Below are 18,475 nucleotides of genomic sequence, written 5' to 3' on the forward strand. Positions count from 1 at the left end.
AAATATTAGCAATCATAGCAGGTTTATTTCAATGACACATAGCACCATCATTGTGACGAAAAATAGTAGCAAAAAGACTTTATTTAAAAACATCTCCACTATCTACCAAAATACTCTGAGCTTAAAGTAAAAGTTGATCAAGACCATTAGCAATTTAATTTTATAACAATGGGAGTCTCAGCTACATGTAAAAAGATTTAAAGATGCAACACCAAAAACTTATTCACGTGGTAAGCAATTCTGTGTTCAGTGTACCGTGCAGCTAAGTGTGCTTTTTCTTTAGCAGAGTTCTAGCATTATTTTAGGTTAGAAAGAACCCTGGGCAACTCAGTTCTGCTGGGAGATGTCCCCTAATAACAGCAAGAATATTTAATAGGAGGATATCCTTCTTGAAGTTGTTGCTCTTGTCTGTCCTGAGATCACGGTGAAATATGTCCAAGATTGCAGGGCAGGGCAAAGAGTGGCTGATGGAGGCTGAGCCTGCGTTGTTTAAAGCATTGTGGCTGGTGTCCCTGGTTTGCATGGAAGTGAATATGTAAGGTCTCTAGAGGCCAGACCATTATATACGTATTTATGTGCTGTTTTATTAAAATACATTAATACACCTTACAAACTGCAAATGTTCAGAAATTAACCACAGATAGGATATACTCTAGGAAAGTATTGCTATTGTATTCTGCAGCAAGTACATTTTCTTGATGCAGACATAAGTCAAAAAGGTGGACTGTAATTGTTATTATTACTAGTTTGTTAACACTAGCATCTCACAGCACTTTTTAAGTCAGTAAGAAAATCAGAGATAACAAATCAAATTACCTCTCTAATAGCACTCAGGAACAAGGAGGATGAGAATAGCATTAAAAATGCTTTTTCTTTGCTGTTTTTGCTACATGGTTTTCTTTGTCAAAAGAAGTTAATGCTCAATCCTGTGGTATTTCATTCTTAACTTGCACTAAGATTTATGACTTTAGTATGTAATAGATACATACTTCAAAGGAAAGACATGAAGGGAAGAAACTTCTGGAATGAATTCATATTGGCAGTGAGTGAAGCAAGTAAATCATCACTGTGGCGCGTCCTGGAAGTTATTCCCTGTTGAGCTTCCTTGCCCTTTGGGTGATAAAAGGAGCTTTTACATCCTCTAGTGCATACTTCTCATGAGCCCCAAGTTAAAACAGAGTGTGTTGCATACTTCTCAGTGTTCTGTTGAAGTATTTATTTCAAAAAATTTTATTAGGAACTTTTGGATTAATTGACGCCTAGAGGTTGAATAATTAATTCATAGCTAATGGCTGTGGAACTCTAATTTCACCAATAATCCACTTTTTATCATTTGGATGCTATGCAGAAATTTTCTGAGTAGCAGTTTCTTTTTTTTTGTCCTGTTCAATATTTTTGCCATGCAACAGATGGATGCTGAAGTGCCTACAACATATTGAAAGGGAATATATCTTTCCCTTAATGCTGAATTAATACTGGAAAATAAGGTCAAGAGCAATAAATGCACCGAGACCTGAATTTCCTGAGAGTACTGAGTTTCAAAAAAGCAAATATGTATTGCCTAAATATTGCCCATTTTTCCACTCTAAAACACTTGCATAAGTGAGTACACTATAAATTCTTGTATAGGGCTGTTTGTTGCATATAGAAATCTTAAAGGCTTTTTAACAAAGCAAATCAAAAGCATATCTAATGTTAGAACAGTGATTGATAAAAAAAAAGTTGCCGTCGCTGATAGGATTTGTTACAGTTATATTTTTATTTAGTAAGAAAAATTTCATGACTAAGTTACACACGAAAAACATATTATCAAGGCTTAACTGTTAATCCTTTGATAAGAGATGAATGAGGATTTTTTCATTTGATATTGTCCTTGACTCTTGTGCTTTGTGATGTTCTTTTAAGGCTTTGCACTGCAGCCATTTGATTAGTCTGTAACCGGATAAGATCAAATTTGTCCATGTCTTTGGCTTTTTTTTCCCCCAAATACCACACAGAGCTTGTTTCACTGGATGTACACAAAATCATCATAGTTGCAGAGGCTGTATGGGAAGGGAACCTGATAATACTTTCTTGAATGTCTCTTTAATAGTAATAGCAAGTTGAGGTTTTTTCCCCATTTCAATATGTCAACTCCCCAGACCTCATTGTTACAAACTGCTCGTCACATTTTGGTCCACTGAAACCAGAAGATTGACTATCCTTTGTACCAGCAAACGGAGGTGGATTAAAAAATGTGTTTTGTAATCCTTTGTTTTTGTAAGGCCCAATATCTAATAAGGAACCAAACTATTTGTTTGACTTTTCAGTATGCAACATAACTATTCAAAGAAATTTAGGTCAATCTAGCTAATTATTCCTGTCATATGCAGTTGACTAGTACATGAAATAAAATTGTTGTCTTTTTAGGGGTCATTTATGGTCTTACCATTGCGATGACATAAAGTTGTGATTTAATAGTATTTAAAATGGAGTAAAAGCTTAGTAGGGCCACCAAAAAACTGAGTGGAAAACTAAGCATTTTTGTTTTGATTGTTGCTTTGGTGCTGCTTTCTCCTTAACTATTAGCTGTGTAAATACACATTTGTAATTTTTGGTGTTCCACTTAATATATGCTCTTCTCTACTGGCAAGTGGTGAGAAAGAGGCTGAAACAGGAAAGACAAAGAAGGCCACTTCTTCTCTAAAATATATATCTATTTTAGTTTACAAGTAAAAGATCCACAAAAATGTGGTCTGAAATAAAGTGAAGGTTGTGTAGTGTCAAAACAATACTGAAGAAGCCCAAGAAATATCATGGGGTTGACTAGGAGATGATAAACAGTGAAGTAAAAAGAAGCAATTTTAAAACTTTGTAACAGAAATGGTTATTGACACTTACATTGCCACAGGTCATCATCCTGTTAGATTCAAAATAGGATTTGATGTCCACAAGCATGCTAGATGTTGTTTTAATTGTCAAACTAAACTTTGGATCAGATGCTGGATATCATACGTTAGTACTTGTTTTCTACCTGAAGGGGTTTAACAGGCTTTCAGGGAAATTATGCGACAACAATATACAGTGAAGTATTAAATATCAATTCCTATGTACAATTTGCAATGTGAGGCTAGACTCACAAAAAAATTCAGGGGCAGAATAAAGTATGACTATCACTATGGTCCTTGAAAATTTGTTAATGGCTCTTTTTACTTTTTGTGATTATTATTTGCATGGAAAGTATTTATGAAGTCTGGCTTTCTAAGGGCTCTAGGCACTGCTCATTATCATAAAACTGTATTGTCTTTCAAAATCATATATTGTAGTTATACAGATACAGAAATGAAATAATACTTGAAACAGCTCACTTCCAAATGGGCGTTGTAAATCTGTGTTAGAGATAAATAAATCTCTATAAATATCTGATAAAACTTACTCTAGACCCCAAGTCTTCATGTCACATTTCGGGCTTTAGTGTATATTCGCTGTTGATTATAGACACCCTAAAAATAGGGTTGTATAAATGGAAATGCTGACAGATTCTGAGCTATCATATTGGTAGCAGGCTCTGCTATAATTAGACATACATCTGAGTAGGCAGTGTAATATGATTGCTGTGTTTATACCCTGCACTGGAAGGAATGTCTGTTAATCTGCGCAATACTTTTAAATGAAATGGGGAGCAAGAGTTTGTGGAAAAAAGATGCTGAGGTTTATTTCATAATCAGGCTGACATGAGGGTATATCAAAAGACAAGAAATACTTTCAAAATATGAGATAATTCTGCTGTTGTTATCTCAGGATTTTTAAAAAATCCTCAGAATTTACCTGAAAACATCAGGCACTGTACAATTCAGCAGAAGAAATGATATGAAAAGTTTTCTATCTTTTTATTACAAACAAAACATATTTGAAATAGTTTGAATGTCAGTAAAAAATTTCCTTTCCTCTGTCTTTAGGCTTTGAAATTCTCCAGTCAATAAGTCTTTTTCTCCTATTTCTTTATTTTCTTTTGTAATTTCAGAGGTCAGAGTCCAGCTGTTGCTGAATTTAACTTGCTTCTTAAAGCAAATTCTTTGGAAACTTATGGTGTTGATCCTCATCCTTGCAAGGTAACAGTTCTTTTTACTAACTTTTAATAAAACATTTTTTTTACTAACATTTAGTTAAAAGTTAGTAATGGAATTGATTTAGCTCTGGTTTTTATCTAGGTGTAAATAGTGACCAGTTTCTAAAAAAACTGCCCTGGAACTACATATTATGCTTAAGCCTTGGAAGAACACTGACTGACTAACATTTCTACATCAGTCAAAAAAAGGGTCTCTCCAGAGGAAGCAGAAGAACATCACAGGAGAATTTAGTAGATTGTAATGGCATAAGCTCTGATAATAGTCCATAATTTCTTTGCATTTAGTGCAAAGGTTTCTTTTAATTAGTCCAGGTATGAAATATTTTTTGTTTGCCAAGATTTTCAGGATTCACCATTATTTTGATGAGAAAATGCAAAAGACTGATAGTCCAAGGCAGATCAGTTTTTCAAACAACATCGAAATATGCAAATCTTAGGAAGAAAGCAAGCCAAATGTACAGGGAGGAAAACCCATTTCCAATTACCAATTCCCACTTTGATATTTTGTGATCTTCTGTAAGAAGGCGATCTTAATTACCAGTTTTGATTATCATGTACGCGCACATTTTAATTACGTGGTTGTATCTGTCTCATCTGTGGTGTTTATTTTTAGAGTGACTTCCTTTTTGTTTTTACTGCTGCTTTTGCTTTGGCTCATGTATTGTCTCTTCTGCTGGGACAGCAGTACTGTTTAGTTAGCTGTTCTGGTGGTGATCATCCTTAAGCAGTCAGCTCTAACACAAAGCTGCAGAAGATTTTGTATACACTTTGTTAGGAATGGTGCTCCTGTGTGAAACAGGGTCTGGCTCAGAGCTTAGTGAAGTCAGTGATGCAGTAAACTTTACTTTGAAACTATACTGCAGGTTTTCAAAAGGTATCCCAAAAACTGAGGCATAACTGGCTCAGAATTACTTCTTTACCTGTGAGGCAGGGTTTATAGTGTGGGAGCCAATCAGAAATTCATCACCCATGCCTGAGGAAAATTTGTCTGTCTTCTGGAAGTGAACCTCAAAGCGAGGTCCTTGGCAGGCTCCTTATGACATGCTCCTTTTGGCGCTGTGGCTGCTGCTCCAGAACCATCCCTGTTTCTGTTCCCCTTTACTTCGTTGTTGAGACATAAGGCACAAAAAAGTTGATTACCTTTATCAAGATGAGGGTATGGAACTTGGGATGGACAGAAAATCCAGTTAATACAAAACACACCTTAATCATTAATCAAAAATGATAAGCCAGAACTTTTATGGTGGAGCTATATTTTAAGAATTTTCTTTTCTATTTGAAAGGCAACTGCTATTTCTTCTGGTTTGTACTGAAGAGTTCGTGAGTACAAAACAGAAGCTCATATTAGTAAATGCTGTCTGTCAGTAATATTTCCAGCATGACACCTTGCAGAGGAACAATGTATTGTGAAATCTTAAAAAAATATCAGTGTTGAAGCAAATATGAATCCCTGGTTTGTAGTTAGTCCTCCTTTTAAGACTGGGACATACACAGAAGCACATTTTCAATAAATTTGGTAAGTCTACCTGAGGAGTCCCTGGTGTCATCAGGTAGAGGAAAACAAAGAAGATATTTTTACTCAAATGCCTAGAAATAAATGAGATCTTTATTTCAAGGGCTGTCCTTTCCTTTAGAAGTATATCTTTTAAAGGCAAATTTGTTTTGAAGTGGAAAACAAAATAAAGGTAATCTAGAATGGAGTAACAATTTATGCTATCAGTAAAAAATCATTAAGAAGTACCTCAGTATCAGTAATAAATACCTCGTTGGATGAGGGGAAAGTTATGTTGCTATGTTTCTTTTTCTCTTTCAAGGACTCATTCGGAACAACTACATTTTTAGGATTCACAGCTGCAGGATTTGTAGTTTTCCAGGGTAATAAAAGAATTCATTTATTAAAATGGTAAGCATATGATGTAAGAATATTTTAATAAATAAGCATATCTTCTTCTGTGCTTTCTCTTCCTACCATCTTCACCTGCATTTGTTGTCTTTAAGGAGAACCATGTGAATATTACCTTTCCTGCCCCATTATGTTTGTTTTAAAGGATTTTAGATAACAGCTACAACTACAAAAATAACATGAACAATAACAACTTAGTCTCATTCAACTGCCAGTGAAAATTATTCCACAGAGTTCATTAGTAAATATAATTTACAAATGCTGAAACTGAGTACATTGACTTTTCAGCTATCTGTAAATCACCAGTGAGGTTTACTGGCAAAGAGCCCACCTTAATCTTTATTTGATTTTTGGAAATATTGCAATTTGCTCATTTAATTACCCTCAATTTGAAACCAAAAAAAAAAACTTATTTGATAAACAGAGGAGAAAGAGGTGAGAATGCATTTGAATTTATTTTTTTGAATATCTTTTTTTTAAGAAATGAGTACTTATGCAATTGTCTTTGGTTAGTCTGGTTTTGCTTTCATTTGAACTCCTGTACTTACTTAATTTGTTACCCTCACTGAGCCACATTTGAGGAAGAGGTAAAACAGAGCTCCTGCAGATGACGTTAAGAGCAGCTGGGCACACCCTCAGCAGTGGGGTGGAAAGTGACCAGTCATACTTAGACACTGATAATCTCATTTTAGCCCTGCTGCTACATGCATGCCAACAGTTGTAAATGTTCTGTCTCTGAGCTCTCAGCCTGTCTTGTGGGATCAAGACAGGCAGAAGGTGGAAAAAAGATGAAGCTGGGCTCCTTGCTACACATCTGTAGAAACTTCTCTGAGTGTTGAATAACCTGAAATCTTCAGAAGTGTAAAATCAGCATAGTCCTGTCTGTACAACTGGAGGTCTGGGGAAACACCTATCAGCAGCCATCCATTTATAATCATGGGTTTACAGTACAATTTCCCCAGGGTTAATTGCAGGTAACTGTGGTCACAGTACTTCAGTGGTTTGTGGTTTTGGCACAAGGAAAACATAACAGTAATGTCAGTCTACGGCACACTGAGGAGAGAGTAGCCCTTGCCAAGCATGTGCCCACCATACTGTGGGACATGAATCTCACAGCATTTAGCTGCTCATGTCCCTTGAGGGTAATGCATCCTCTGGGCGATCCAGGCATACTTATTAAGTGCATTAATATGTAAACCAGATAAAAAATAAAGCAGCGATGGAGGAGGAGCCAATAAACTCTCAGTGTTACAGTAGAGGCTCAAAGTCAGTCTGGTGAGTTTTATCTGAACACTATGCACTGCTTCTTCCATTTCAGAGGCCTAGAAGTGAGTGCTAGTAGCTGTAAATAATTTTAGCTGAAATTTGCACTACACAATAAAAACCCCAGATTTGTATTTGAGATTTTCTTTTCAATGTAAAAGCTTTCTCAATGATTTTTTGCTTTCTCATGTAAAAGGAAAACTCTTGTTGTAAAGTTTCAGGTATAGCATTGTCCTTGCCACAAGACAATTCGTGTTTCAACTCTGACATCCAAAACCCTTAGGGAAATTTGTCAAAAACAGCAGTGGCTCAATTTTGACTCTGGTAATGGCAAAATTTCCATTACAATTCAAGCAGAGGCATGGCATTGCCTTTTTATGGTTCACTGTTATTCCATATGAAGATTGAGCACTTAACCTTGATTAAATTAAATTTTGATATAAATTTTGCAACTCAAAAAGCCTGTCCATAACAAATACTGCTAAACATGGTCTTTTTCTTCTTGTATTCTGTTACTAAGACATGTGATGTGAAGCCTCATAAGTGAGTATAGAGAAAAGAATATTATCTTTTCCTCAACTCAATTACAATAGACATTGTAAGATTTTAAGATATAAGAGGAATTACAAACTGTGCCTTAAATATAATATAAATATAAGCTTCTGTCTACCTTTGATTTTCTCTTCACTTTCCAGCAGACAAAGTTAACTCTTTGAAGATACATAAGGACGTAAAAGAAATACTCTGGACTTATCTTCTGGAAAAATTTAAACTATTAAATAATTTTATCCTAAATTTTGTAAGGCCTGTAGAGGGCTTTTGTCATTTGATTGCCTGCTTGACTTTGTTAATCAGGAAAACTTACATGCTAGTTACTTTTCTTACTCATAAATTTATCTTTGTTTCCTATACTTAAATTTTTTTCTCTTTCTAGGTGTGATGTCTATAAGCTGAAATTTGAAGGGAAGACATTTTATGTGTTTGGAGCTCAGAAAGAGGTTGTGTTTAATATTTTTACAGAACTTCTGTACTTGATTAAGCTTGTATGAGACATAGTATATGTTTTTAAATAAACAAACTACTAAATCAATAATTGTACTTAATATTGTAACTAAAATATAGAATATGAATGAATGTGAGTATTGAAAATTTTGAAAAAATGTCTAATTTGCAAAGGGTTGAGACATTTCTCACTTAATATTCACGCTGGGCTATGTGGATTGTTCATGGTTTTGGATGCCTTTGGAGTCAAGTTTTAATGTATTTTTAAGTGCTAAAGTTGTACTCACTCACTCTAAAGTATAGAAGATGTCTGTATATGATTGCAAACTCAAGTAAGCATTGATACCTGGATCAATTTGAGGCATTTTTCTGCTAATTACAGTCCCACCCTCAAATTTTGGTGAGCTGAAAAGGTTAGAGTGTGTCTCATAATTAGGTCCTATCACTGGGCTGTTGTCATTGAAATCCTAGAGACTTGCCTACATCAGTTCTTTCCCTAGGTCAGAGTGATATAGCCTAAGGTTATGGTTTTGAATGGAGGTGAGGAAAAAAAATGAAGGAAGGAAATAATGCCGGAGGTATCACAACTGCTCATGTGGTTGCAAGGAGGTTTTGATGGTAGGACATCAAGTGGTAGAGAGGAGGGAGAGGTGGGTGGTAAGTAGTGCAGCAAAGAATATTGAACTCAGAGATTTCCCTCATTCGATTTTGACCAGTAATACAGTTGTTTTAAAGGCCACTTGTACATACGCTCTTTCTTCCCCCCTTGAAGCATCTCCTTTTCTCTGAAAAATTGCCTGGGCTGTTTAAATATCAGCTGTGTATGGATTGTGCATCTGTGGGTGAGCCACAGATTTACACTATACAGGAAAACTTGGTCTTCCGTGTATCTGGTTAAAGGTGATGCCATCAGGTAGAGCTATTTCAGGCACTGAGAATTCAACATTTTCACTTCTTTCATTTGCTTTCTTTTCCTTGCATTTAGAAGAAGGCTGTGCTGGCATTCCACACCTCTACACCAGCAGCCTGCAAGCATCTTTGGAAGTGTGGGGTGGAGAACCAGGCTTTTTACAAGTATGTTCACCTGAAGTCATTATCTATAATGAAAGTAAAAAAAAAAAAAAAAAGTGTGTGAGTGGAGGTTTGTTCATTGTGAAATGTTCCATTTAACTAATAGAAGGCAAAATGTAAACAGAAAATATGCAAGTTAATGGGAAATATTATTTCACTTCAAGCCAGTACTAGAAATTGTTTAAAATATAAATGAGACAGGAGGGTTTTGGCTCCAGCACAATGCTTTTGCTGCTCTGTAGTGAGATATTGGATGGACAGAGTACTGCACTTGTGTCTGGGAACATAGCTGTTAATCTCAGCCCAGCCGTAGAATATCTTGAGAATGAAGGGAAAAAAATCTGTCATTCTTGATTCTCTGGGCTCTTGTGCCAGGAGATAATTTTTCTTCTGCTTGAAATGCAAGGCTTAGTAAGAGTTGATTGAAAAATAAACAGTTCTCTTTAATGATTTAAGGAAGAAAAGAAAATGTTCTTAGATGCATTTTGAAAGATACCTGTGATCTTGTTATACATAAAAAGCTTGTAAAGTGACAAAAAATAAAAGTAGTATCTACCTCCTTACTCCCTGAAAGAGACCCTATTAATAATTCCTCATTGAAAATTCCTCTGCATTTTTTCTGCCCTCCACTGACTTTGTTAGGTCTGTTTATTGATGCTTCCCTCTAGGCATGTAGCTTTTATTCTTGCTACTTAGTGTTTCTTTACAGGCTCTCACATATTTAATAAATATTACTGTTTCTGTGTTGGCACACAGCCACACCAGGGGGCTGCTGTAAGGACAATTAAAAAAGAATTAACCTGAATTCTTAATGACCTGCTTTAATTTGGAGAAGTGATTCCCTTCAGTTTCAACAGTGATACAATAATATATAATCTATCCAACTGATATATTCAATTGGATAGAAAAAAAGAAACAGGAAGTAGGAACTGGCAAAATGCATTTGTTAATTCTCTATGTCAACATTTACTGTGCTTGAGACTATATCAAGCCTAAATATAGTCTATAAATAAAGACTAATTTGAAGCTTATCCGGAAGCCTTTTCTGTTTTAAGTAGAGTTAAGTAGGAAAATACTGCATGGTGTTTGAGTAGTTTCATTTCATGTCACAAGAAATAAATTGGGAATAGGAGATGATTTCCCCATAAAGAAAACAAATTACTTAGAGTAGAAATTAGCTCAATGTAAAAATGTGTTGGGGAGGCTCACAGGAATATCACTTCTCTGTTCTTGTTGCAAAACGGCAGTAATATTAACTATTTGGGTTTTGGTCACAAATACATGGTTTAGGGGGTTTGATCTTGTCTAAATGCCAGATGCCTACCCAGCTGCTCTTTCACTCCCTCTAATCAGCGGGTCAAGAGGAAAAGGTATGATAAAATAGCTTATAGCTTAGGATAAAGATAGAAAGATTGCTTATCAATTACTGTCGCAGCAAAACAGGCCTGAATTGGAGAAATTGAATTTAATTTCCTTTTAACCTTTTCACTCTATTTCAATTTGTCAACAGAGACAGAAATAAAACCACCCTTCCCCTGTTTCATTCCAGGATCACCTTTACTCCTTCATTTCTGACTCCTTTATGTCCTCCTTGTCCTGAGCAGCTCAGGGAGACGGGGAATGGAGGTTGGAGCTCCTCTCTGCTGCTCCTTCCTTCTTATACCCTTCCTGTACTCCAGTCTCCTTCATGACCTCGTCAAGCATGGGCCCTTTCCAAAGGCTTGCAGTCCTTCCGGACAAACCTGCTGTATCTTGTGTTCCTCTCCACGGGCCGCAGGGCCTGCCTGCAGCCAGCTCATGTGTGAGCTCTCCATTCCTTCAGAGCATGCTGGCCTGCTGCAGGCTCTTCCTTGGGCTGTGGCGTGGATATCTGCTCTGTATTTGGCTGCAGTGGGACAGACTCCTTCCCCACAGTTTTCTCCATTCGTGGAATCTGCTCCAATACCTGGAGCACCTCCTCCCTCTCACTATTCTCTGACCTTGGTGTGTTCAATGCTGTTTCTCTCATCTATTTTTCTACTTTCCAAATTATTTTATGGATTGGAATTATTCCTTAACAATGATTGCTTAAAGTTACACCCACCTGTTTCAATTTCGGTGGGTCTTTCAAGAGGACTTCTTTAATAAAATGAGGATTGGAAATGTTATTCAACAGATAGGAATGTGAACAATAGATTGGAAAATTGTAATGTTTAATATGCAGAGTGCAGAAAAATAACAGTAATGCTTCAAACATGAAACTGAAGCCAAAACCATCTATAAGTAAAGCCTTAAAATTGTAGTTTTGAAAGAGGAAATGTTTTCACACATTTCAGAGAAATAGAGTTGTGCAGTGGGGGCTCTGTTATTTAGCAACATTTGATAATTATCTTTTGTTTAAGTTCTATATCATACCAACAAGATATTTGAATAAGATTAAAACAGACATAGTCAGACAGTGAAAATAATTCACATCATTGACACTTTGCCTTAATTAAATTTGGTGCTCTCCTCTTCATAGAAGAGTTTGAGATTTTGAATTTAAGGGAAGGTCATGTTTTCAAAACATGACATGTTTTGAAAAACAGAGCTTTAGTCCTGTCTCGATCCAGGTTCAGGAGTCACTGTTGCAATTATTCAAGTAGATACTAATAATGGACAGTTGTTCACTAGGGTCTGGGAATTAGAGATGACTGTTCAAAATCAATTTGCCATTTTTCAAGAGGACATCAAGGAAATGGCACACGAGGTGCTCTTCCATGGTCTTTGTAATAAAGATAAAAGGTTGTTGTGTACCTGTTGAATACAGAGAAGCAGTAGGGTATGATGTAGGCTACTAAGAATAGAGAATAAGAATTGACTGAGTAGAGATATTGGAGAAGAACCTACTTCAGCAGACAAGTTGTTGTCTTTATTATTTCTTTGTTTTCCTAGTGGAAAAGCAGAAATAGCCATATTTTCCCAAAACAAGCTGGTGTTAAGACACATGTCTCAGAGTCTTTGATATACCATGGTCTTTCCTTCATCCTGGGAATGAAAATTCATAGAGATGCAGCAAGTGTCTGCATTTAATTTTCTTGTTCTCTTGACAATCACTTGTTGCATGCTCAGTCATTCTATGCTGTCTGAATGATTTTATGTGTGCTTCATTTTTTGTATAAAGGCCTTAAAAAATTGAAAAGCTCATTTTTTGAAAATTACTTTATGGTATAAAAATAACAAAACTTGTATTTTGCCTTGTTCATTTTTGCTTATCATGTCTTCGAAAAGGTGACAGCCTCTGTTATTTTTTTTCAAGGTATGCAAAATCCAGTCAGATCAAGACAATGTCCAGCAGCAAGATATTTTTTAAAGGCAGTAGATTTCGATATAGGTGGGTGTTTGCTGTTTCTTATTCATAGTAAATCATTTCAGGAAATAAGAAAATGTAAGTAATTAGTCATGGAAAATTCAGGGTTGTTACTGCTGGAGGGTCTGTTCATGCCTAGCTGATGTGAAGATTTGAAAATCTTCCTGTTGCCTTTTCTAGTGTCACTCAGAAATTAAGCAGGAGTTTTCACACAGACACTTCTGTCAAGAGTAGTTCCGCCAGCAGATAGCTCCACTTTTGGTGCATCTTCTGTAAAAATTAGGATGTGTGACCAATGCAGAGATTTTATGTCCCCTGCTGCTGTGCAGCTCTGAACCAGGTGTGAGATAGATAGGCCAGTTCAACCCATGGTGTTCTACTACAAAAAGTTGCTTTTTTTGTGGTAGCTTTGTGGGCAAGTTGTCAGCACAATTTTATTCTAGAACATTATTTATGCACTTTATTGCAATTTTTCCCCCTTTATTTTAATTTTTTAAAATGTAACCTAATTTTCTACATTTATGTAGTTCTTGGCATGTATCTTAGTATTTACTTGAATATTCATTTCATCTTTTAATGCAGCGGAAAAGTAGCCAAAGAAGTTGTGGAGGCAAGCTCTAAAATCCAGAGGGAACCTCCTGAAGTTCACAGGTATGTCTTGACATTCAGTATTGAAGTTTAGGACTAGGGAGGATTATTGCTTTCTACAGAAGTATTCTCCCTCACTCTGAGCTTCCACAACTATGCGTGCAAGCCTTAGGAAATATGTGTCTCACACACAATGTCTCAAAATTCAGACAAATGTCTCCTATAAAGGAGAACCTAATCTGTGCTGCTTTGAAGCTGTGTTTAAATAATCAGTCAGATTGATAACCTATGTTATTTTTTGTGTGCTAACATAAGCTGTTATTACATGTTCCTGACAGAAAAGTACACTCTAGTTTCATTCCTAGATTTTGTTTGATTTTGTAAGTTCTTGGTTTCTATATGTTTTTAGGTATGTTTCACAGTATACTTCATACCTTTTCCATAATGCAGTCAGATTATAAAGCATGAAGTTCACTCAGTAAAGAGGAAAAAATATTCAAGAATCGTTTTTTCAGAGGAAAATTTAGCTTGTGAGAAATAAGCTCCTAAACCTTGCAAGCCAACTAATGCTGTCGGGTCCTTATCACTCATTGTAGTGACAGTAAAAACTCCTAAGAACCTGGAGAAGGCTCTTCAGAAAAGAAGGAGGCCATCAGGGAAAACTCTTTGCAACTGTTTTTAAAAACAGGTTACTTAACAGTCTGAATATTCTACAGCCATATTCCCTTTTTTTGCTGAGATTTCATGTTTGAGGGGAATACACATTCTTTAATTGAATCTTGCTATTCTGTCTATATTTTGGATAAAAGTAGATTATCTTTACTAAAAGATGGGAATATATTTGCAATAAATATTTATATTATGCTGTCCAGTCACACTGTGTAATTAATAGTTAGGCCATGCAGGCATGCTTTCAAACATGTTTGTCCTGATAATGTTTTAAAATGAGGTAATTGAAGGTCTAGAATGTGCTAAATGATAACACAGAAGGTAGAATATAGGTGCATCACTGAGGCAGTATAAAGTACTTGGGCACACAAATGCATATTAAATGAGAATAGTTGCTCACTTTAGGAAATAGCTTATTTCCTACTATCCAAGAGGTTTCTTTGTTCCAGGATAAGAAAATATTTTCACACATTTATTTTTTATCTTGTATTTTGCTTTTCTTTGATTTCTATATTTAAAAGTATTTTAAACACATAATTTAAAAGTTAGTGTACATAAAGAAGCAGATCAGAGAACAAATAAATTTATAAAGCAACATCATATGGATTTAACATCCATAACTAGCAATGTATCTCTTTAATCATTAACCTTCTGAAAAAGCTTGCAATTATAATATTATGGAAGCTCCAAGTTCAGTTTCTTAGAAAGACTAAGGAATATAATGATTTCAGGTGCTTTTATAGCTCAGGTTGTGAAATGGGAGACAGAGATGGCTGATCCTTCTAAAAGCACAAGCAGGCAAAAAATATAGAAATTTTTCACCTCAAAAAAGAGATATGTTTTGAAAAAAGTTTCTTTGTGAAAGGGGATTTGGGGATACGAAATGATGGCTTTTCATCCTTCATCAGAAGCAAAACATTCAGAAAAAAATATTTGAACCTAAACATATATCTATATATCAATGCATCTATATATCTATATATCTGTATATCTCTATATCTCTATATCTCCATATCTATATAAAGTTTTTTCTCCCTGTGCTCTTACCCTCAAAGTCAATTCAGTTGTACCATGGTTGCATTAAGAAAGAATCAGACTGTTGAGAGGAGGGTATTGCTCAAAATCTCTGTGTTTGGATATTATACTCAAAGCTCTGTGTACTGAAAATCTGTGTCATCATGCAGGATTAATGCAGTGGCAAGCTCTTCTGCCAAGCACAAAATGAATGATTTCATGTTTTTTTTCCAGGGCATGCCTGAAGGAGGGATCTTTGTAAATAAATATGGATCAGAAGTCTGTGGGTGGTCCCAGGCACAACTTATATTTTGGGAGTTGTTAGAGAGCTTTTTACAACAAGAACAAAGGTTCTGCATAAAAAGCCTATGGATTTACCATTGGGTTGGAGTGACTATAATTATAATATCCTGAGTGAAAACTCTCTGTGGATAGTGAAAATTTAAACGAAATAGTTATCAGAGAATACAAATAAGGATATAAATATCATTGGGCATGTGTTATGGCACATGAAATCATGTCAATTGAGCAAGAAAGCTTGTTTATTCCCACAGAATATTTACTGACAGGTAGTGTGGGTTAAGAGTTGTACACCTATGTCCCAAGTTTACCTAAACCTTCAGCAACGCACAGTTCCATCTTCTGACTTGCAATAGGTTCTTTGTTCAGTTTGTTTATGTGGAGTTTTAAGTTGAGCCTTTTGTGCAGACTTGAAATACATTTTGTGACACTTCAGCACTGTATCAATATACCATGAGAAGTTAAGTAGGATACTCTTCCATTTCCTCTTTGCTTTTGTCAAAGTAAATATTTTACAATATAATGGTTAAGATTTACTGCAGGACTCTTGCTTCAGGCCTGTATCATGTAAATTCTAGATAACATATTCAAAAGAGCCATTTTATATTCTCAGAAATATATTTTTAGGCTAATAAGCATAATGACTGAAGAAAATCAGCAGCATTCCTAAAACTTTCCAGAGCATATTTAACACCTGCTACCAGGAAAGCCTCTTAGAGTGAAGCAAGACAAGAAAGAAAGCCAGTGTGAGTGCTGGGAGGCATGGTGTAGAGGCAGCCTCTGGGGTGCGTGGGCACGAGAGAGAGCACTCTGTATCTGTAAACCACAGGCATACAGTTGTTCCTGCTTTAGTCTTTGATCCTCAGTGCTCAAACTGTAACAAATCCTTTATCCACTTCTGGAGGCAATGGAACAACTTTTCCCTTCCTTGAATCCAAATATTAGTGTTTGCTGTGCACTGTGGAGAGGAGCAACCCACTGAAATCCTGCCTGAGACGAAAGGAAGTCGGGCAGTGTAAAGGAGCTAGATCTGGACAAAACCTCTCTCACACTTCAGATGTTGCAATGTTTACATCTGTGGAGGGTGCAACACAACACAGCTGAAAACAGCATTCAATGTGTAGAGCTTTTTACAACAGCTCAAGGCCTAGTAATTTATGCAAAACGATTCTGAGATGAGACCTATTGGACTGCAGCTATTTCCAGTAAGCAAACTGACCCTGTTTTCCCCATTCTTTTAGAACGAGCATCACCCAGAGTCGCAGCTCTCCATCCTTGAACAAGCAACTCATAATCAACATGGAACCTCTGCAGCCTCTCCTTCCTTCTCCCTGTGAGGAGGAAGAGGTTCCTTCAGATGAAGGTGAGTCATTTACACAATTCCCACTGATATTTATTACAAAGCATATGGGAAAAGATGTGATACTGACTCAGGGATATGGAAAAAATATAATAATTTTCATTAGGTATTCCTAATCATTAAACCTCCATATGTCATACCCAGTAATGATCACTATCTCAAGAAGCAGTGCATTAGGACTAGGGAATAGGATGAAGGAATATAATGACATGAGAGATATATGGTGAGGAAAGTTACTACTATCTGGTTTCTGTTTCAAAAAATCTTTTAAACTGTCAGGCAAAAGGATCTTAGAAAATAAGTAGTCTCAAGACGGCACCTTTTTCTGAATAGTGTCAGCAGTCATTCAGGAGTGAAAACTGGCTGTTTACTGCTGGATATTTTGTTTTTCTTGATTCTCTTTACTTTCATATTTCCTTCTTTCTGCTTTAGTCTGCCAATTTAATTTCCTTGGCCAAAAAAAAAAAAAACAAAACTATTATTTGCAGATCAGCTGGGAAAGATCTTTAATTTATCTTCTTTGACAAAATGGGACATGATTGGAAGATAAGTCTGAATTTATTCAGTATAACAATGTTTTGCATGCATTTCTTTATTTCTTGATATTTTTAATATCACATTGAACAACTTTCTTTTTGAGATAAAGTCACTACAAACAATGACATGAACACCACTGCCAGCTTAAATAGGGATAATTGCCTATGTCCTAATAAAAAGGAAGCCAACCAAACAAAATCTGACACTAGCTCTTGCTTGAGATGTAGTGAGGTAATTGTTTCAGAGGTTGGGAAATACAATATTTGCTGTTGCTTTGTTCTAGTCAATGAAAACCAGAAAAAAGCTGAGTGAATATCCTTTTCATGGGAGCATGTCCTAACTTTATTTTATAGGAGTTGTATGAACATGTTTTGTTCATTCTTCAGAGTTTGGACACTGAATGTAGCAAGTACAGGGTGAATTACCTTGTCTGTGTTCGTACTTTATTAAAATTACTAGTAGCAGCTGTTATTTTTAACTGAGAATTTGCCTTCTAGCAGCCAAGTACCACGACTGTGCTTCCTCTGGGCAGTTGTCACTGCTGCAGAGCAACAACAGCTTGCTCTGTATCCTGTAACCGCACTTACAACTCGAGGCAATGAAATCCATTTTTGGAAACTGGTGACTTCTTGCTAAGTGCTCACCCGACAGTGCTTGTTTTAAATGTTTGTGTTATGTAAGTTTGAAAATTACATTTCCTTTCAGTCAGACAGATTGTTGTTACTATGATGAGCTAATAGACGTATTTGCTGGTGGTATTTAACTGCATACTTTATATGTTGTTAAATATCACCAGATGCTAAGTTAACAGTATTTAGACTTTTACAGGCTTTTCCTGCATAAAACTTGGCAATATTATCAAATTGCAGCTTGAACTGATCGCACAGCTCTTCGACAGTGATGCTGGCTCTCTTCCCAACATCCACTTCTGTGGATTCCCACCTTCGCCCCTGCATCAGCACTAATCACAACAGTGTGAACTAAGAGAAGGAGTTAAAAAATAAACCAACAATCAAAAAAAAACCAACCAAAACCAAGAAAACAAAAAAAAAACCCCATAAAAGAATCCCAAAAATAAACAAAAAAATGAACCAAAAAACCCAAAACCCAAGCAAATAAAAAGTAAATAAAATAAATTCAAAACAACAAAATCAAATTAAACCCAGTAACAACAGCAAACCAAATTAAAACAAAAAACCCAAAACCAAACAAAAACCCCTTAACTGTGCAGTCTCCTATTATTGCCTGACTCAACTATTGACTGGATCATCGAGAGAGTCAACCAAGGTCCTGTGTTGGAGTAAGGGCATGAGCAGGAGGTGGGGAGAGGGG

The 18,475-nt window shown here is 36.0% G+C and overlaps 1 protein-coding gene across 2 annotated transcripts in view; it reads left to right on the top strand.

Annotated features, from left to right (window-relative positions):
* Positions 1–18,475, top strand: part of FRMD3 (FERM domain containing 3) — a 129,760-nt gene that overhangs the window by 100,536 nt on the left and 10,749 nt on the right. Inside the window, exons 7-13 of one of the 2 annotated variants that reach the window (XM_054284404.1) lie at positions 4,004–4,091; positions 5,923–6,011; positions 8,209–8,272; positions 9,262–9,350; positions 12,625–12,699; positions 13,258–13,326; positions 16,488–16,609. In XM_054284404.1, the coding sequence (XP_054140379.1) occupies positions 4,004–4,091; positions 5,923–6,011; positions 8,209–8,272; positions 9,262–9,350; positions 12,625–12,699; positions 13,258–13,326; positions 16,488–16,609 (596 nt within the window). The remainder of the gene's footprint in view (positions 1–4,003; positions 4,092–5,922; positions 6,012–8,208; positions 8,273–9,261; positions 9,351–12,624; positions 12,700–13,257; positions 13,327–16,487; positions 16,610–18,475) is intronic. The other variant, XM_054284413.1, reaches the window with a different exon arrangement.

Source organism: Melozone crissalis, unplaced genomic scaffold (assembly GCF_028551555.1).
Source record: "Melozone crissalis strain CALT ecotype California unplaced genomic scaffold, PUWL_Pcris_2 ptg000005l_1, whole genome shotgun sequence".
Classification (NCBI taxonomy): domain Eukaryota; kingdom Metazoa; phylum Chordata; class Aves; order Passeriformes; family Passerellidae; genus Melozone; species Melozone crissalis.